The sequence below is a fragment of the Heptranchias perlo genome, chromosome 1, assembly GCF_035084215.1.
Source record: "Heptranchias perlo isolate sHepPer1 chromosome 1, sHepPer1.hap1, whole genome shotgun sequence".
Lineage (NCBI taxonomy): Eukaryota > Metazoa > Chordata > Chondrichthyes > Hexanchiformes > Hexanchidae > Heptranchias > Heptranchias perlo.
In genome coordinates this window covers 133071702-133094012 of record NC_090325.1, presented here as the reverse complement: position 1 = coordinate 133094012, position 22311 = coordinate 133071702, and the positions used below count along the sequence as shown (strand labels likewise).

Here is a 22311-nt window from a genome sequence, read left to right as displayed (position 1 = left end):
CCAGAGGTAAAGAGGTTGAGGGCAGCAGTAACTTTCATTGCCATAGCCTCCTCTGAGAAGTGCAGCATGATTTCCCGGGCCTTTAAACTCTGGGAAGCTGAGCATTCCTGGGAGCTCTCCTGCTTCTGCTTGCTCTCCCTGCAGCTGAAGCTCTGTTTGCTCCTTCCAACTGCCCCTCTTTCTCCTTTTCCTCCAGCCACAGCAGAATTGCCAGAATGACTCCCATTATGGCAAAAATGCATTGCCAAAAGCTCCTTAACAGTTGGCAATGTTTTATTGGCACTAAATGCATTTGTAAATGTTTTAAGTAACCAAAAACCACTATTACAAGCCAAAAGTCTGCAAAATCTTTCCAGTGTTTTACCTGAGAGCAAAGCTTTGTGAAAGGGAATTTGTGTATGACTAATTTATTACCTTATCATCTTTGAGGAAGTAACAAGCAATGTGGATAAAGGGGATCCTGTGGATGTGGTGTACTTAGATTTCCAGAAGGCATTTGACAAGGTGCCACATCAAAGGCTACTACAAAAAATAAGAGCTCATGGTGTAGGGGGTAACATATTAGCATGGATAAAGGATTGGTTAGCTAACAGGAAACAGAGAGTAGACATAACTGGGTCATTTTCAGGTTGGCAAGATGTAACGAGTGGAGCGCCACAGGGATCAGTGCTGGGGCCTCAACTAAATACAATTGATATCAATGACTTGGATGAAGGGACTGAATGTATGGTTGCTAAATTTGCTGATGACACAAAGGTAGGCAGGAAAGTAAGTTGTGAAGAGGACATAAGGGGCCCGATTTTACCAGGGGTGCGGGTTCTCGGCGGGTGGGCCAGCGGGCGCGTTGAAGAAATTAGTGGGTTGCCCGCGCGATCGTAGCAGGCAACACACTAATTGGATCCACTTACCTGCTCCTCCGGGTTCCCCGCTGCTGATCTGCACATCGGGCGGGCTGCGCATGCGCAGTAAGATCTGTTAGCTGGAGGAGCTCTATTTAAAGGGGCAGTCCTCCACTGACAGATGCTGCCACAAACAGCAAAAATTACAGCATGGAGCAGCCCAGGGGGAAGGCTGCTCCCAGTTTAATGATGCCTCACCCCAGGTATCATTAGATGGGCTGAGGAGGAGGGGGAGGACAGAGATCTTCCACCCGGCGGGCGGGAGGAAGCGGCCTGCCTCTGCCACCAGGAAGGCCTGGCTCGAGGTGGCAGAGGAGGTCACCAGCACCACCAACATATCGCCCACCTGCATACAGTGCAGGAGGCGCTCCAATGACCTCAGTAGGCCAGCCACAGTGAGAACACGTAGTCTTTCCCCTACACTCCGTCTGCCACAACACTGCCCCCACCCCACATCTCCTTCGGCACTGCCAACACTACTCTGTCACATCACCCCTCATACCCACTCAAACATCATCCTCATCTTACCTGCACCTACTCACCTCGCCAGTACTCACCCCGCCACTACCACTCAACCCAATCCTCATACAATCTCATGGCTCTATCCCACACTCACCCTCTCGTGCATCTCTCTCACGGCCAGCCTCACTCAACCTGCCACCACCTGTGCTGCAGCCACAGGGCATGCATCACATATGTGCAGTAGGCAGCGTAAGGCAAACGTGTCGTGAGCATGAAGGGGATGCACAAGGGTGTTTGAGGGTTTGTCATGGTTGTTACTTCTATTGAATTAAAGAACAACTCACATCACACATTATATTGGCACCACTACTACCATGTCTTCGCGAATCCTGTCCGGTTTGTGCAATAATGCCCGCTCCTGGGTATCCCTATGACGACCCACCACTGATGCCACCCAGTGTGTCACTGCAGAGTGGGTGTAGGTGTATTTGCAGGGCTCTTCTGCGCAGACGACTGAGAGACATCGGGGATATCCCCGGTTGCAGCCTGGAAGGCTGTGGATCAGAAGTTCGGGAGGGCAGTGGTGACTTTGACAGCGACAGGTAGGAAGATGGTGCACGGGCCAGCCAGGAGCAGCTCGGCATGAAAGAGGCTGCAGATGTCCACGGCTACATGTCGACTGACTCTGAGCCTCCGTGTGCACTGCTGCTCAGAGAGGTCCAGGAGGCTGAGCCTCGATCTGTGGAACGTGTGGCGAGGGTAGTGCCCTCTGCGACGCATCTCTCTCTGTGGTAGCCCTCCCTCCTGCTGTACAGCTGGATGTGTCACAGCACTCTGTTGTGGAGCTCCACGTGTCAGAGGTGGACGGCGTGGATGGCGAGGCTGGTGAGGCTGGTGATGCTGTTCGCCCTCCGAGGAGGTCATGACTGCAGCTACGGCGGCCCCCATCCGCAAGATGTACATCTGAGGGGGTCCGCAAGGTAGGTACATGTCTCCGGACCCCGGGGTAAGTGTGCAGGTTGGTGACTTCGACCATCAGGAGGAGGGTGGTGGAGGCCAAACTTTGTCCCAAGTGACAGAGCGGCTTCCTGCAATGGCTGAGGGTCTCCCCCCCACCCCCCCCGCCCCCCAACTGTCAAATGGATCTTTGCAGCTGCCACAGGCTGACAGCTGCAACACGTCCATTCGATCTGGGAGTGTTTCCCCCAGTGTGTGAAACAGTCCCATGTTGTTCAAAAATCACACACAGTCCCTTAATCAGGTCAGTTAATGACCTGAACAAGCAAAGTAAATACTCTCAAGTGGCATCCCGCTGGTTTTAATTGCCTGCGGGATTCCCACCAGCGGGGGCTGCGCGCGCACGCCGGCGCGTCATCGGGGAACCCGGAAGTGGGCGGGATTGAGGTGCGATCCGGTCCCGCACCTGGATTTCGGGATTTTCGGGGCCCCCCCGCCGAGAACGCACCCTGTAGCGGGTGCTAAAATCGGGCCCAAGGAGTCTGCAAAGGGATATAGATAGGTTAAGTGACTGGACAAAAATTTGGCAGATGGAGTATAATGTGGGAAATTGTGAACTTGTCCACTTTGGCAAGAGGAATAGAAAAGCAGTATATTATTTAAATGGAGAGAGATTGCAGAACTCTGAGGTACAGAGGGATCTGGGTGTCCTAGTACATGAATCACAAAAAGTTAGTATGCAGGTACAGCAAGTGATTAGGAAGGCAAATGGAATGTTGCCATTTATTGCAAGGGGAATGGAATATAAAAGTAGAGATGTTTTGCTACAGTTGTACAGGGCATTGGTGAGACCACATCTAGAGTACTGTGTGCAGTTTTGGTCTCTTTATTTAAGAAAGGACATAATTGCTTTAGAGGCGGTTCAGAGAAGGTTCACTCGACTGATTCCTGGGATGAGGGAAGGTTGGACAAGTTGGGCCTGTATACATTGGAGTTTAGAAGAATGAGAGGTGATCTTATTGAAACATGTAAGATCCTGAGGGGACTTTAAGGGGTAGACGCTGAGAGGATGTTTCCCCTTGTGGGAGAGACTAGAACTAGGGGCCACAGTTTAAAAATAAAGGGTCTCCCATTTAAGACGGAGATGAGGAGAAATTTTTTCTCTCAGAGGGTCGTGAGTCTGTGGAACTCCCGTCCCCAGAGAGCGGTGGAGGCAGGGTCATTGAATATTTTTAAGGCTGAGTTCGATAGATTCCTGATTAATAAGGGAGTCAAAGGTTATAGTAGGTAGATGGGAAAGTAGGATTGAGGTCACAATCAGATCAGCCATGATCTTATCAAATGGCAAAACATAGGCCGAATGGCCTACTCCTGCTCTTAATTTGTATGTTCGTATGTGTATTCGTAGCACAGAAATACATAGAAGTTACAAGATGTTAATAGGCCATTCGGCCCAACCAGTGTGTGTCGGTGTTTACCTTTCATGCAAGCAAAGAGCAGCTGAGGATCTCTTTAAATGTCGCTGAAAATGCGGTCCTCCTAACTTGTAATGCTCATGGTTTATGGGCGGGTTGTAGTACAGTTGATAGCAAGGCGGATGGCACTAAGAATTGCATTTGGTTGCTGAAACCTGCGTAGGACCCCGATTTACATATGGATGTCTGGGTCACACCTGTTTCGAGCAGGAGCGCCGTGCCGCCTAAATCAAGGCCTGCTGGAAAATCACACCGGGCATGCCTTGGGCACGAAATGGGTGCAATTTTTGTTTTTCAAATTTTGGAGCTGCTAACACCCCAATTCCCATCCAAAAACAGGAACGAAAGTTGCCACCATGATGTGGATGCTAGGCATTTCTCCATCAGGAAACAGAAAACAACATCTCGGGCTGCTCTTATTCACCTCCTGACAGCTGGTTACAGATCGTTATCGGCAGAGCCCTGAGGACATATCACACGCTCACTCATTTGGCCACCAAATGAGATATGGTTCAGGGAGACCTCAAAAAAGAGAATGAATGAAAAAAATATAAATCAGCAGGATACAATTTTTAACATACACAGCAGCAGAATTTTAACCAGCTCTAAATTTTGAAATGTAATACTAGTCATGTTCTGGCGATCACTGTGCCTTATTCCAAGAAATATTCTTTAATATGTAGCATTGGTGGTACAATGTTGAGTTGTATTAATGTAGTATGATCATCGTTAAACAACACCAATGCTCCCAGAAATATATAACTCTGTTTTAAGCTTTAGGTTATTGAAAATAGCAGAAGAATAATTAAGAAATAATTATAGGAATGTTAGCCATGGTTTCTCGAAAGCTTTTTTTTCATAATTTTACCCCAGGTGCATTATAAATGATTAATCCATCTTTCTTCATATCTGTTTAATTAATGTTTGATCTATTCTTTCAAGCTGCTTAGGGCTGTACAATGTCAAAGGTAAAGTGCATATTTGCAGGAATGCTAATACTGCATTTTGTGATATGATTATCGTGTAACTAGGTAAACCAATCAATATTACAAGGCACATTACGCAGAACAGAGAGCTATTCAAGCCTCATAGCTCACAGGTCCTCAACGGTCACGTGTACAGCATCTAACTTATGATTGGGCAGTACAACTTATTCATGACGTGACTAGCTCATTTGCTTTACATAAAATACTTAAGTAGTTTGCAAGGTCAGAGTCACATTTGCAATTTTAGTTTGATTATATTACAGATCTGCGAAGCTGAGACTGCAAATTTTAAACATGTATTGTGGCCAAATGGTAAGTGTCCTGCTTAAGAATTTTTTTTCTCTCTCAGATACCATGGGGTATAGCGTTGTGGGCAAAGTGAGGTCCTTTGCCACTGATGTATTGCCATACTGGTGGCAAATGAGCTATTAAAACATCGAGGGCTGATGCCAGCTACATTCAGGTACTCCTTATGCCAGTATTGAGAGCAGGTGCCAATTTTTGTCATCCATCTCCTGATTAACATAATCTGTTCAGACCAGAGGTAAACTTTTGTTGTCCAAGTGAGTGTCCAATAGGAGATAGGATTCCTGGCATATTCCTGGTTACTCCATTGAAAAATCTGATGATAGATATAAATGTTGCATAGGAAGTTTGCCCAGCTTATATTTTCAGAAATATTATATGCTGAATATTAAAGTTCAAACAAAATTTAAATAAATATTTAGGTCTGAAAAGGATCCAGTGGGAATAATAAAAATGACTTGGAATCTAACTTTAATTTTTAACGTTTTACCAGTGTATTTGAACACAAAGACAGTTCTAATTTTGTCAAAGTTTTACTTGATCACAGTGCTCAAACTCAGCAACATGGTTGACTGAGCAACCTTGCTGAACCTGTAGTGAACTCAACTCAGTGCATTGCTTTATAATCCTTTTTAGTTTATAAACAATTCTGTATTTTACCATTTTGTTCTGCAGCCTAACTTTCATTCTAGCTTAAAGTTGTTCATTTATGTCAGTTTTAACATATTTTGTTAATTAATTGGAAGCGATTTTATAAAGTTTTTGACCATATGATTAAATTTGTGAAATATTTGGAATGAAGTGGAAGCCGTAGCTTCAATTTTTGTTTTCTCTTGGGGCATAAGTCAGGCATCTTGGGAACAGAGGGGCCGGAAATTGGAACAGACCCCATCTCAGCTAGGTTTCTGCTCCTTGACAGTTGCACCATCAAATTTTGATGGGGAGAGACCATAAGACCAGAAGAGATAGGAGTAGGAGTAGGCTATTCGGCCCCTCGAGCCTGCTCTGCCGTTTAATGAGATCATGCCTGATCTGATTTTTACCTCAACTCCACTTTATAAGACCAAGGAGGGGTTTCTTTCACTCACCCCTTTGTCCAGATGTCAATTTGGGGACATGTCAGAGGATTTCCTGGGCTTACCCAGAAATCCTGCAAGATAAGCTCCTTTTACAACCAGTGGTACATACACCTGCAGAAAGCAAGCTTATGTGGCATATTAAGGAGAATTTAGGCCCCTCTATGCTGAATTCAAATAGCAACGGATCCCGGAAGGTTTGATTGCTGTTTGGCTTTGGAGCCCATCATCCTGTTAGCAAAACACAGAAATGGAAGAGACGCTCAACAGTGCGGCTAGAATTTCTACCTCCCATGTGTTTATTGGGGGTGTTTAATACATCACTTAGGATAACCCCACCCCCAATATACACACTCCTTCATATCCATAGATGTATAATTACTTTAGTAAGTTTATTTTTTAAGTATCTTAATTTGTGGTCTTCGGGGGAAGTATATGCATTATGCAGGTTGTCTGTGGTATTCTCTAACAAGATTTTTTTTGTATATTAATAAAATATGAATTTAAAATAATTTTTCACCAATGTAGTCTCTGACTTAACCGGTCAAGTTACTATTAAAAAACAGTAAAATAATATACCCTTTCATAAGGTAAGGTTTAGAAGGTTCACTCGGTTAATCCCGGGGATGAGGGGGTGGACATATGAGGAGAGGTTGAGTAGATTGGGACTCTACTCATTGGAGTTCAGGAGAATGAGAGGCGATCTTATTGAAACATATAAGATTGTGAAGGGGCTTGATCGGGTGGATGCGGTAAGGATGTTCCCAAGGATGGGTGAAACTAGAACGAGGGGGCATAATCTTAGAATAAGGGGCTGCTCTTTCAAAACTGAGATGAGGAGAAACTTCTTCACTCAGAGGGTAGTAGGTCTGTGGAATTTGCTGCCCCAGGAAGCTGTGGAAGCTACATCATTAAATAAATTTAAAACAGAAATCGACAGTTTCCTAGAAGTAAAGGGAATTAGGGGTTACGGGGAGCGGGAAGGAAATTGGACATGAATTTAGATTTGAGGTCAGGAGCAGATCAGCCATGATCTTATTGAATGGCGGAGCACGCTCGAGGGGCCAATTGGCCTACTCCTGCTCCTATTTCTTATGTTCTTATGTTCTTATAAATATAAGAACACTTCAAACAATTTAAAATAATATATCTGAAAATAAACCAGATATGAAATAATTGGAAAAGAACCTCAAAAGTGCACTGTATTATTTTAAATAGCAATGTTCATAAAATACATCTGTCCAGCTAATAAATGATTATCTTAATTTAATGGATATTAGATTAAAAAGCTAAAACTAATGAAAAAACATGCTAATTTTGCTGTTAAACAGAGAAATATAAATAACAGCTGAATACACAATAAATTTACAATTGCTGTTCGATAAACTGCATGGCCTTTTACTTTGTGCTGTGAATCCTGCCACTTTATTCATATTACCTGACATCATGCATTTTTATTTTTACAGAATCAAGGGACCATTTTTCCAGCAGCAGACTTTAACCCTGGTCAAGATGCAGAAATATTGGCCTCAGCACTACAGGGAATGGGTATGTAACATCTAACAAATGTATTGCTGAAAAAATACCTTTATAGAAACAGGCCAACCATCGTCATCTTCTAACTCCTTCATCCACGGTTTGGATTCTACAAAGAGTTTGAAGAACGATCATTAATTTGAGGGATTCTTAACTAGAATCAAATTAAAAGAAAACCTTGAGTCATTTTAATAGTAAGCTTTTTATGCCATCTTTTTATTCATTAATGCTCTTTTTTGTACAGTTGTCAATCTCACAAATTCCTGATGCTTTAAGTGCTGTGGGTGGTATGATGTGATTTGACAAAAACAATAGTTTTTCCATAATTTTCAATAATGCCATTCCTGAATTGTTTAATGTCCTGTCATAATACCAAGCACTTACAGATATCATGAATTTTAATTTTATGCGCTCAACTATGAGGGATTTCAATGATTTTCATTTTTGCACCTAGTGTCAGCATCAAGAGCTTTAAGGGTAGGTATAACACGAGTTAGAAACACAGCAACGTTTCCCCTGCTCTATTGCAACAGCATGTCTTAACCCCAACTTTAGAATGGCACACCCTTGCCCACTATACTAGCCTGACATTTCCATTTGCCAAACTAGCCATTTTTGTGGCCTGTTATGAACAAGGTTGCCAATTTCATGCCAATTGGTGACAAATTATGAGCACTTTTGCAATGTGGACTGATAACCACGAAAAAATGGGCTGAGACTGTTCAAGTTCATTTCACTCAGCACAAGTAGTTAATAGAGAGAGGAGAATCTCAACATTCTCACCTGTATTCAAACCCTAGTCCCAAAGGTTAAAGGACAGTCCTTGAACTCATTGTTGACAGAAACATTTTTAACCTCCATGATGCTGCTTTAGTTTAAAAATCCTGAAAATGATTTCACCAATAGTTATTAAGATCTAAACTATTTCTAAGTTGGATTAACATAGTGGAAACCTAATACAAGTGAATGACTTCAGTGTGAAATTGTGCTTTTCGAGGACATTTAGCACATTCAGTGTTTTGAGTCATTGAAGTGCCTGGGTAAACAATATAAATAGGCTTTCAACTGCAATTGCGGCACTGTCCATTAATTATTGTTAAAACACATTTAAGGAAGGACACAAGAATGCGTGGCAGATTTTGTTGCGTACAAAAATAGCACCATAATTTATGACCCAAAAAGGAGCCAGTTACACTCACACCATTGAATAAAAAGCCTGAAGTTTATTCCAGGAATTTAGCGAACAGTATCCCATTAAAAATTAAATAGTTACATTAATTTTCAGTAACTTCAACCAACTTTAATGTTCCTTCTGTCTGTTTTCTGTTTTAATTTTGGAATATTTTGGTACAAATGGTGAGCGTGAACCTCCTGGGAGAAAGTACTAGGTTCACGTGTGAGGAAGTTGGAATAATTCCATCAGTTCCAGCAAATGTGTTAAAACAAAACCCACACTGTCAAACACAATTACTTCTCCAAGCTAACTCCTCAAATAATATTATCAGCAATCACACTTTGAGCAAAAGACTGAAAAACATACAGGAGTTGATAGAAAAAGCAAAATAATGTTAGAATTAATTATGGTTCTTTGCAACAACTTGATTATTAAATACAGCACCGATGACATGATTATCCCTTTAATCTGGTGTCATGTGACTTTGATTGACCCCCCCTGAGCTGTATCTTCCACTTCCTCCTATTGTCATCAGACCATCATTTCTCTAAGAACACGTATGACAACCAGCAAAAAGCCAGTACACTAGAACAGGGGCCGGGAAATTCCTCGGAGCTGCTCCCGCTGTAACGTTACTGGAAGTGTGGGGGTTGCCCAGTTTAAACGGGGCTCCCCCTCACACTTCTGGCGGTGCAGCAGGAGAGCAGCTCCAAGGAATTTCCCGGCCATGGGGTTCTAATTGTGACTTGTGAGCCGCACCAATCCTTGGGCCCTGAGGTGCTGCCTGTCCAAGTCCAGGCAATTCAGGGTTATATTAACACTTCAGATTTCTTATTCGCCGCTTATTCTATCTGAATATTGGGGGTTTGGAAAGTGCTGTTCTTAGAATAAATCCTAAAACAGAACACCAAGATCTGTTGGCGGCAATTTTAACCTAATTTGACGGGATCGAGTGCAACACTGGTTTTACACCCCACCCGATTTTACTTTCCATTGAAATCAATAGTCAGTAATATCGGGCGGGGTGTAAAACTGGCCTTCCACCCGATCCCGTGGGTTTCCCGCCTGGCGAGTTAGGTTAAAATTACCCCCTTTATTTCAGCAACTTGAAATACATGCAAATTAATGATAACATTGATTTCAAACTTTGAATGAGGCTGGAAAATTACATTTCACTTCTGGCCCCTCAGACTCCATGGTAGGCACTTGTGCGGTTCTCACAATCAAAAAATTTGGACACAGGAGATTTTTTTTATTAGTAGTAACAATTTTTTAATAAGCTATTTTTAAATCAACAGAAATAAACTGGAAAACAAGAGAAAATTAGGTTGGAATTATTTTTCTCCTTTTCCCTCCTCCTTTCCTCCTCTCATGAAGGCGTTGACTCTTGGCTGGGTATAGTTTCCAAATAGCCAAACATTCTTTGTCCAACAGTCACTGGATAGTGATTAGGAAAAGGAGCAGACACTGAGGCCAAGTGTAGTGTCCACTGAGCTCAGCTTACTACAGTCCAACTAGCAAACCCACTATGTGGGTGTTTATTATTTCATTTAAGATCACCATTCCTTAATACTGTTCTTCCTCTATTATGTTACTTCAGTGTTGACGAGTCAAATACCATCTGGTCTAGACAGAATGACTGCAGCAAACCTGCAACAACAATGAGATTATAAATATTTTATTGGAAAATGTGGTATCACATTCATTAAAGTAACATCCCTCTATTTGAAATAGACTGAACTAACGAGCTGGATTCATACTTTGGGCACTTGTCATTGTTATGTTGATTGCACGATGAGGGAATTGCTTTTAGCTTGGTTCACATTAGTTACATACTCATTACACTGATTGTGAACTAAGCAATTACGACCACAATTCATTTCATGACAGTACATGTTTAATATGAAGAGGTACTTAGTATTCACACAGTTATTACTGCTTTCATAAGCACATGGCAATCCATTATAAATGATCCCTTTTGAGTAAAATTGTATCCAGAACTAGATTAAACTTTTGGTGTTTGACCATGTTTCTGGGTAGGCAGTTTAGTTACAAATTAATGTGAAGTGTGTAGAGTATTCAGTTACATTGAGTTACATTGAGTCTAACGCACAGGAACAGGCCGTTTGGCCCAACTAGTCTATGCCGGCCTTTATGCTGCACAGGAGCCTCCTCCCTCCCTACTTCATCTACTCCTATCAGCACACCCTTCTATTCCTTTCTCCTTCTTGTGCTTATCTAGTTTCCCCTTAAATGTATCTATGCTAGTCACCTAAACTGCTCCTTGTGGTAGTGCATTCTACATTCTTACCACTTTTTGTGTAAAGAAGTTTCTCCTGAATTCCCCATATTAATGACTATCTTATATTGATGACATCTAGTTTTGGAATCCCCCAGAAGTGGAAACATTTTCTCTACATCTACGATATCAAACCCTTTCATTATCTTAAAGACCTCTATCAGGTTCTCCCCTCAGCCTTCTCTTTTCTAGAGAAAAGAGCCCCAGCCCATTTAGTCTTTCCTGATAAGTATATCCATTCAGTTCTGGTTGGTAAACTGGAAAAAAGTTCCACCTATGGTGAGTCAGTTTTTACTGTGGTAAATGGATATCTTCTAAGTTGGATTAATAGTAATTGCACTGTGTAAATGAGTTACAGATCAGGAAAGTATCAGGTTTGATTACTGGTCTGTGCTGAGTTAACTGATCTCACCCAGAGCAGCATTAGGTTGTCACAATTGGCCTCAGTATCGCTGGGCAAGGAATGGGGGTGGGGGGAGGGGAAATTGGCTGAGCTTCCCACTTCTGACCATTTTTTTTTTATTCGTTCATGGGACGTGGGCGTCGCTGGCATGGCCAGCATTTATTGCTCATCCCTAATTACCCTTGAGAAGGTGGTGGTGAGCTGCCTTCTTGAACCGCTGCAGTCCGTGTGGTAAAGGTTCTCCCACAGTACTGTTAGGTAGGGAGTTCCAGGATTTTGACCCAGCGACGAAATATTTCCAAGTCGGGATGGTGTGTTACTTGGAGAGGAACGTGCAGGTGGTGTTGTTCCCATGTACCTGCTGCCCTTGTCCTTCTAGGTGGTAGAGGTCACAGGTTTGGGAGGTTCTGTCGAAGAAGCCTTAGCGAGTTGCTGCAGTGCATCCTGTGGATGGTACACATGCAGCCACGGTGCGCCGGTGGTGAAGGGAGTGAATGTTTAGGGTGGTGGATGGGGTGCCAATCAAACGGGCTGCTTTGTCCTGGATGGTGTCAAGCTTCTTGAGAATTGTTGGAGCTGCACTCATCCAGACAAGCGGAAAGTATTCCATCGCACTCCTGACTTGTGCCTTGTAGATGGTGGAAAGGCTTTGTGGAATCAGGAGGTGAGTCACTTTCCGCAGAATACCCAGCTTCTGACCTGCTTTTGTAGCCACAGTATTTACGTGGCAGGTCCAGTTAAGTTTCTGGTCAATGGTGACCCCCAGGATGTTGATGGTGGGGGATTCGGCGATGGTAATGCCGTTGAATGTCAAGAGGGAGGTGGTTAGACTCTCTCTTGTTGGAGATGGTCATTGCCTGGCACTTGTGTGGCGCGAATGTTACTTGCCACTTATGAGCCCAAGGCTGGATGTTGTCCAGGTCTTGCTGCATGCGGGCACGGACTGCTTCATTATCTGAGGGATTGTGAATGGAACTGAACACTATGCAATCATCAGCGAACATCCCCATTTCTGACTTTATGATGAAGGGAAGGTCATTGATGAAGCAGCTGAAGATGGTTGGGCCTAGGACACTGCCCTAAGGAACTCCTGCAGTAATGTCCTGGGGCTGAGATGATTGGCCACCAATAACCACTACCATCTTCCTTTGTGCTACGTATGACTCCAGCCACTGGAGAGTTTTCCCCCTGATTCCCATTGATTTCAATTTTACTAGGGCTCCTTGGTGCCACACTCGGTCAAATGCTGCCTTGATGTCAAGGGCAGTCAATCTCACCTCACCTCTGGAATTCAGCTCTTTTGTCCATGTTTGGACCAAGGCTGTAATGAGGTCTAGAGCCGAGTGGTCCTGGTGGAACCCAAACTGAGCATCAGTGAGCAGGTTATTGGTGAGTAAGTGCCGCTTGATAGCACTGTCAATGACACCTTCCATCACTTTGCTGATGATTCAGAGTAGACTGATGGGGCAGTAATTGGCCGGATTGGATTTGTCCTGCTTTTTGTGGACAGGACATACCTGGGCAATTTTCCACATTGTCAGGTAGATGCCAGTGTTGTAGCTGTACTGGAACAGTTTGGCTGGAGGCGCAGCTAGTTCTGGAGCACAAGTCTTCAGCACTACAGCCGGGATGTTGTTGGGGCCCATAGCCTTTGCTGTATTCAGTGCACTCAGCCGTTTCTTGATATCACGTGGAGTGAATCGAATTGGCTGAAGACTGGCTTCTATGAAGGTGGGGACATCGGGAGGAGGCCGAGATGGATCATCCACTCGGCACTTCTGGCTAAAGATGGTTGCAAACGCTTCAGTCTTGTCTTTTGCACTCAAGTAATTAGGCTATTGTCAGCTGCGAGAAAAATCTTAGAATCTATAATTCAAGATAAAATTATGAAGTATTTAGAAAATGCATGAGTTAATCAATGACAGTCAGCATGTTATGTTTGAAGAAGTGGATAGATAAAGGGAATGCAGTAGATAGTTTACATGGATTTTCAGAAGGTGTTTGATAAGGTGCCTCAAAGAGCCCTGTTTGAAAAATTCAGATATATGGTATACAAGGAAATGATAGAAACATGGTTGGTGGTAAATGGGTGTTGCTCAGACTGGAGAAAAGTTGGAAGTGGTATATCCCAGGATCAGTGCCGGGTTCACTTTTCTCAGTATATATAGATGATTTGAACTTGAGTATAGGTAACATAATCTCAGAATTTGCTGATGATGCAGAAGTAGGTTTGGCAAACAGTGAGGAAGACTGTAGAAAACTTCAGGACGACATAGACAGTTTCTCAAAATGGGCAGACATTAAATGCAAATTACCGTGACTGAGTAATGGAGTAATACCTTTTGGGAGAAAAAAAACAAGTAATGGGAGTATACGCTTAATGGAAATACGCTGAAGAGTGTGGATGAACAGAGGGCTTTAAATATCTCATCCCTGAAAGTGCAGGTAGATAAAGCCATAAAAAAGCCAATGGAATTTGGGATTTTAAAAGTACAGGCATAGAGTACAAGAGTAAAGAAGCAATAATGAATTTATACAAAATATTGGTCAGGCCACGGTTAAGAGTACTGTTAGCAGTTTTGCGTGTCCCATTATAGAAAGGTCATTAAAGCCACAGAGAGCATACAGTTTAGATTCACCAGGAAGATGACAGGAATGGGAAATTTTTATTATGAGAACAAACTTGAGATACTGGGACTATTTCCATTGTGGCAGAAAAGGTTAAGATGCTGCCCGACCTGCTGATTGTCTGTAGCATTTTGTTTTTATTAAAGAATTTGGGGATAATTTTGACTTTGGAAATGAAACTAAATGAAGTGTGTACTCCCATTCCTTGTTTTGTTTCTCTCCCATAATGGAAATGAAAATCAGGGGAGGTGTATAACGGGCGGCTGATCCAATATCGCCCTTTTTACACAATCACCCAAAGTTGAAATTACCCCCATTAAATGTAGTTAGTATTGTAGGAGTTTGAGTGCAGCAGATATAGCAAATCCCTCAACATGCACTTGTTGGAGCAGTCAACACATGGTGCAACAGTCGAGTTTCTGGAGTAGGTTATTCCAGATTGCTTACTTTTGCAAATTGTAAATCTGGTCATTTCACCCTTTAATGTATAGTGAAAAGACAATTTTAAGTGTCCATGAAATGCATTTCCTGAACAAGGTGAAAATACAATGACTAAATTCCCAAAGTAATCCTTCATTAATAATACAGTGATAAAAGGTCAAATTTCCATTCATGCACACTAGAAGTGTATGTATTGATTCTTTTATTTAAATTTAATGTAAAATAAGCCACCCTCTGAGGCAAATGAAAAGAATTATACACTGTTATCATATGCAATGATTTCTTGTATAAATGGAAAGGTTTTTTAAAATTTAGTTTTGAATCCTCATAAACACAAAATATATTATATCAAGGGCACAAATCAGTTAACCAACATTACAGGAGCTTTAAATTTTATTACTTGAATAAAAAATGCAATGAACTTGTGCTAGATTTTGTTTTGTTTCCACTTTTATTAATCACATCTATCCTGACAGGACTTCCATATAAATTAGCTGCTTTCAATTCAACTGAGCGATGCTATTAGTTTTTTTTAAACTTATCTTTTCTCTTTTATTCTTTGTTATTACTGTTTTTATAATTTTCCAGTGAAATATTAACACTAGGCAATCACATGTTTGACAACCTAGATTGCTCAAGTGCAATGTATTTGAAAAAGTAACAAGTATTTCTAAACACCTAAAATTTTATGGATGATTTTATTTGTCTTTCAAGACAAGTAATACCATCTTAAGTGGTTGTTAATTCTTTAAAAATTTTAAATGAGATTGGGATAGTGAAATGTGATTTTCTGCAAAATGAAAGGTTGAATTGATCAAGCTTCATGTAACAGGGTCATAGGGTGAATTGTGCATCACCTTACCACTAAGTAACAGCATGCGACCAGGAGATCCTGGTAACAATAATGTCTAACCTTGAACCTATAGCTGCAGATCAGATTACTGAAAATAGCAGTCGCATGTCTCCTGTGTTTGCTCTACCTAAATGATAGGGGTCAGTGGTGTTATTGTTGAAATGGTGACCCTGGATTGGCCGTGTAAGCATGGGGACTTTTCACAGGCGAAGCCCCCAAGCAGTGGGGGTGAAATCGGATAGCATCGGCCAACGGTGAACAGAATGTGTAGGCCCAAGGCACACTCAATATTGGGCTTCGGGCCTCATTTAAATTAGACCGGCGAGCTACAGACACCTTTTTTTAAATTCGTTCTTGGGATGTGGGCGTCGCTGGCAAGGCCAGCATTTATTGTCCATCCCTGCCGGTAAAGCAGTTGTAAATTGCGAGCCACTGCATCAATGGCAGCGGCCCTCAGGTAGGCCCTGGGAGGGGAGTGAAATGAGCAAGGAGAGGGAGGCGATTGAGAGGAAGAATAGGTGGTCCAGAGGGAGGGGGCGATCAGGAGGGAGGGGGGTGCTCGAAATGAAAGAGAGGCCACTGTAGGGGAGCCAAGCCAGAGCTGGCAACGGCCTTCAAGACCGGTGTGGAGCTAGGAGGAATATTCGTGCTCCCCCACTCCACATTCAGCTAAGTGTTTCTTATAAAACGTACTTTTTGGTTGCCTCCAGCTTTCAGGACCGCTGGCTAGGCTGCATGTAGACTTGGTTATCCTGAATGCAGCAGGCTTGGAGCTGGCTGCGTTCAGGGCAGCCCAATTTCGGGAAGGGGGTCCTGAAACAGGCTAGGCCCCCTATTAGCATATGCAAAGAGCCTAATAACTATTTCAGATTTCAGCGGGTCCTGGACGTCTATACTTCAGCTTTTACCAATATGTCGGGTGGTGCATTCAGGTTGTGGAGGGAGAGAGGGATTCTGTTGCATCGACTTGCTGCAGAATAAGTAGACCCATAGTTCCGGCCCAAAATATTTTTAAAGTTCCTCAGGAGTATTACCGGTCTTCCGTTGTAACTCCAGCAGGTGAACAGTGGAACTTCCAGGGAATCATAATACATAGCTGTTTTCAGCTACTTATGCCATTTCCCTGGGGTTTTGCTGGTTCCCTCACTTGAGTTACAGCAGTATGCTGATAGAACCCCCATCGAATTTCAGGGCTCATATGTGAACAGGCTTATTATGCACCTGCCCCCACTTGAATCAAAATTTCTGATGGGCGGAAAAATGAGAGGCAGTGACCCACCATCACCATCCCAAGTGCTGCCCTTGACGACCTAGGCAATTATAATTTTTGTCCCTGGACCCCCAGAATTTCAGGAGTTAAGAAATATACAGGGCTTCCCCTAATATCAGAATTGATAAATGTACCGTATAAAAGCTACTCAGACTGGCAAAAAATGGAAAGTGGTGTTCCACAGGGATCGGTGCTGTTGTTTACAATTTACATTTGGACTCGGGAATCAGAAGTACAATTTCAAAATTTGCAGACGACATCAAATTGGGGAGTCAAGTTAACACAAAGGAAGAATGCGAAAAAATACAAGAAGACATTAATAAACTTGCAGAATGGGCATGTAATTGGCAAATGAATTTCAATATAGCTAAGTGTAAGGTGGTATATTTTTGTAGGAAGAATAAGGAGGTCACATACCGCTTGGATAATAAGAGTCTAAATGGGTAAAGGAGCAAAGGGATCTAGGGGTACACATTCGCAAATCACTAAATTAGCGACACAGGTTAATAAGGCCATAAAAAAAGCAAACCAAGCACTGGGGTTCATTTCTAGAGGGATAGAATTGAAAAAAAGAGAAGTTATGTTAAACTTGTATAGAACCTTGGTTAGATCACATTTGGAGTACTGTGAACAGTTCTGGTCTCCGTATTATAAAAAAGATATAGAGGCACTGGAGAAGTTACAAAAAAGATTCAGAAGGATGATACCAGAACTGAGAGGATATACTTATCAGGAAAGGTTGAACAGGCTGGGGCTCTTTTCTCTAGAAAAGAGAAGGCTGAAGGGTGACCTTATAGAGATATTTAAGTTAATGAAAGGGATTGATAGGGTAGACGTAGAGAAAATGTTTCCACTTGTGGGGGAGTCCAAAATTAGGGGTCATTAATATAAGATAGTCATCAATAAATCCAATAGGGAATTCAGGAGAAACTTCTTTACCCAGAGAGTGGTTAGAATATGGGACTCACTACCATAAGGACTAATTGAGGCGACTAGCATAGATGCATTTAAGGGGAAGCTTGATAAACACACAAGGGAGAAAAGAATAGAAGGATATGCTGATAGGGTTAGATGAAGAGGGGTGGGAGGATGCTCATGTGGAGCATAAACGCCGGCATAGACCAGTTGAGCCGAATAACCTGTTTCTGTGCTATAGACTCGGTGTAACTCGATGCATGATATGGTACAAAAATATACAGGCCAGGAAAGTCCTAGGTTTGTTCCCTTGCCTGTGCTAAGATAATTTACCTTCTCCTGGTTGGCCTTAGTTGCCCAAGGTTAGGAAGGACAAAATAAAATCAGTTCGGTTTTCTGCTCTTGATCACTATCCAGAGACCCCTACTGAAAGTATGCAGATGTGAATGTCAAGTGAGGACAAGTTTGTGCATGGCTATGATGACCCTCATAGCTGATTAGATCATAAATACTCAGACTCTGTAAATCCAAGAGAGTTTGCGGGGCAACATTGGGGCACCTGTGCCACTACGAGCACATTTCTGGTGCCTGCCTACCCCATGAAGCCATAAAAAACAAGCGTCTACCCACCAATGGGGGAGGGTTACCCAAACCCTCTGTCCCTGGACCCCATCCACCTCCCCATTGGATCCCTCTTTCCCTGGACCCCATCCACCTCCCCATTGGATCCCTGTTCATGGTTTAAGGCCACTTTCCTCACCTGGACCCTTCTCCCACCCATTGGGACCCAATATCACCCATTTGGAGGTCAGCACACCTCATCTCTCCTGCTGTACCAGCTTCTAGTAATATACTGGGTCCCTTCTCAGTCAGGGAAGAAGGAATTTCCAACATAGGAGGGTCTTGACCCTGGCTCCATCCACCTTGGCCTTGTAAAAGGCGGAGCCTCCACCCGGCTGGGAAACCCCTGAGGGAGCGGGGACCCAGCACGGCTAGGTTCCCACACTTCTCCAGTGAGTTCCACCAGACTCCTGCCAGAGTTACGATGGGAGCGAAAATCACTGTCTGAGATTACACAGGAAAAATCGGAGTGAATATTGACACCATTGTGTCAGCCAGTGAGTTGGAGGTGGGCGGGACTTGTGGTTTTAATTTACAGAGTCTCTGAACTTATGACCAAAACAGCAAACAGTGTCTCCTGAATACAGCAGGATTATTTCTCCAGCAAAATGTAGTGAGTGGAGGATAGTTACATAATGGGCCAGAAATCGCTCTGAGTGGTGAGGCAACGGTCACCGCCTCTCCAGCGAATTAAATTAACAAAATTACTTACTACGGGCTCTGTGCCATTGAATTGCTTGAATTTGAACTTTAAAAAGATTGTGCGCTATCAACCCAGCCTCTGAACAGCGTGAGTTGCTGGGCGGCTGGAAAAGTCTGCGGGTGATGAAGACGTGCCCACAAAATCTGTCAGGAAGAGAAGTCAGGCCCACAGATTCAGCCTGCATTGCTCAAACAGGCAAGCAGACTTCATTCATTGAAAGTTATATTCTGTATGTAATTGTAAATAAAAACTTTAATTGTTTTAATAAAAAGCCAAAGAAATAACTGAATTAAATAAAAGAGACAGAAGGGAAAAGTAAAAAAAAAAAATTTTTTTTTAATTTTTAACCTAAAAATATAGAACCATAGAACCATAGAAAAGATACAGCACAGAAGGGGGCCATTCGGCCCATCGTGTCCACGCCGGCTCGAAGAACAACCAGGTGCCCATTCTAATCCCACCTTCCAGCACCCAGTCCGTAGCCCTGCAACTTGCAGCACTTTAGGTGCAGATCCAGGTACTTTTTAAAAGAGTTGAGGGTCCTTGCCTCTACCACCAATTCGGGCAGCGAATTCCCTGTCACTTAACCACTTGCCCATCTTCATTTCCCGGGACTAAATCTAGAATTGTATCCCCTCTTGTTGGGCTTGTCACGTACAGGCTAAAAAAGTTCTCCTGGACACCAATCAAGAATGTTATGCCCTCTGTGCCCCTCACACTGTTTGAATCCCAGTTAATACCCTGAGACTATTAAAATAAGGAGTAATGAGACTCCACATTTTTATAAGTTAATTTTTGGTTCTTTAGCAGTCATTAATACTTACCACAATATTAAAACTTAGTTTGGACCTGGTATTTTTAAGTGTACCTATTTGGTGGCACAATTAGTTACTTTCCAGCTGGGCAGATAAGCAAGTTGACGTTTTTTCAATGATTTCTCTGATGCGCCTTTAATTTGAAGCTGTCATATCGTCAGCGAACCACTAGGAGCAAGTTCCGGATGTCTGCTTTTCACTGCACATGTGCGAACGCCGGAACTTGCTCCTTCGATTCGCCACTAAAAACGGAGAGCACTGTTGAGCTCCTCCAATATTTCGGGAGCGATTTCTGCCCCATTACAAATTTATTATTTCTCCAGCAAAATGCAGTGAGTGGAGGATAGTTACATAAAACAAATTATGCCTGTAAAATCCATCCCAGTTACATATAACAGTACGGTCTCCAGGCATGATTGGACAGGGGAATTATCCAATCATCTCCATTCAGGCCGGGACTTGTGGTGTCACTATATGCAGCCATGAAGAATAGCCATTTACATGAGGGACGAGCGGGCTGTCTACAGCCATGGAGCCATACAATAGTATGAGTCAGTGCCTTCAGCAGAGAAGGGGAGAAAATTAGAAACATAAGAAAGACACTAAAGAAAATTGACATCGTCATTTAGATTATCAGATAATGATTAATTGCACTGCTCTTTCTACAGCACATTTAATTGAAATACGTTATTTAGCTGCTGACTAATTAGTTGCTGTCATAGTCATTGAACTGATCTTCTTTAGTTACGCACTTTACCGTAAGATTCAGTCCAAATGTTGGTTTTTGGGGAGGATTTTCTCAATCAATTTTGTCTCCAGTCTTCTCCCCCTTACTCCTGCTGTACTGAAAGTAATGACTTTAGCTACAGCACAATTCCATGATTAATGGTAGCCCTTTGCACCATCACCCAAGTGGGCATTCTTCATATGTGAGTCATCAAACTCCCCCTGTGACTGATAGGCAGCTATTTGACCATAGAAGACATCACAACTAAATCAGATCCTGACATCCAAACGAGCAAACTTCTAACAAGAGACACTGGATAGAAAATAGGAGCAAGAACTCTAGCTGTATATTTTGTTTCTCTCCCTATCCCAGGAACAATCGGGACACTGCTCCATGGTTCAGTTAACTAACTGTAGACTGACCAAGGATCAAATCTGGAACATTTCAGATCTTTATAGATGGATATCACAACAGGTGGGGAACCGACCCATAGAACCATGGGTGGTGATGAAGAGCACACAGGCCACCCTGTTTAAACATCACCTCAAATAAGATCAATTGCTTCTGCATATTAGTTTTTAGATGTCTCAGGGTATTAAAAAAGGATTTAAAAAAGGATACTATTTAAAAAAAGGAGGGAGAGAGAAAACAGGGAACAACAGACCAGTTAGCCTAACATCAGTAGTAGGGAAAATGATAAGGTGTCCTGTTATCACATCCATTATAAAGGATGTGATAACAGGACACTTAGAAAATATCAATGGGATTAGACAAAGTCAACATGGATTTATGAAAAGGAAATCGTGTTTGACAAACCTACTGGAGTTTTTTGAGGATGTAACTAGTAGAATAGATAAGGGAGAACCAGTGGATGTGGTGTATTTGGATTTTCAGAAGGCCTTTGATAAAGTCCCACATAAGAGGTTAGTGTGCAAAATTAAAGCACATGGGATTGGTGGTAATATACTGGCATGGATTGAAAATTGGTTAACAGACAGGAAACAGAGAGTAGGAATAATTGGGTCTTTTTCGGGGTGACAGACAGTGAATAGTGGGATACCGCAGGGATCAGTGCTTGGGCCCCAGCTATTCACAATATATATCAATGATTTGGATGAGGGAACCAAATGTAATATTTCCAATATTGCTGACGACACAAAACTAGGTGGGATCGTGAATTGTGAAGAGGATGCAAAGAGGCTTCAAGGCGATTTAGACAAATTGCGTGAGTGGGCTAATACATGGCAGATGCAGTATAATGTGGATAAATGTGAAGTTATCCACTTCGGAAGGCAAAACAGAAAGGCAGAGTATTATTTAAATGGTGATAGATTGGGGAATGTTGATGTACAAAGGGACCTGGGTGTCCTTGTACAGGTGCAGCAAGCAATTAGGAAGGCAAATGGTATGTTGGCCTTCATTGCAAGAGGATTTGAGTATAGGAGCAAGGATTTCTTACTGCAGTTATACAGGGCCTTGGTGAGACCACACCTGGAGTATTGTGTGCAGTTTTGGTCTCCTTACCTAAGAAAGGATATACTTGCCATAGAGGGAGTGCAGCAGAGGTTCACCAGACTGATCCCTGGGATGGCAGGACTGTCGTATGAGGAGAGATTGGGTCGACTCGGCCTGTATTCACTCGAGTTTAGAAGAATGAGAGGGGATCTCATTGAAACGTATAAAATTCTGACAGGGCTAGACAGACTGGATGCAGAGAGGCTGAGGGGTCTAGAACGAGGGGTCACAGTCTCAGGATACGGGGTAG

At 42.8% G+C, this 22311-nt stretch overlaps 1 protein-coding gene across 1 annotated transcript in view; it reads left to right on the top strand.

The window, feature by feature from the left end:
- The first annotated feature begins 5024 nt into the window (after nucleotides 1-5024).
- Nucleotides 5025-22311, top strand: part of LOC137344379 (annexin A10-like) — a 67887-nt gene continuing 50600 nt past the window's right edge. Inside the window, exons 1-2 of the mRNA XM_068007314.1 lie at nucleotides 5025-5091; nucleotides 7628-7709. Of these exons, the coding sequence (XP_067863415.1) occupies nucleotides 5074-5091; nucleotides 7628-7709 (100 nt within the window). The 5' untranslated portion in view covers nucleotides 5025-5073. The remainder of the gene's footprint in view (nucleotides 5092-7627; nucleotides 7710-22311) is intronic.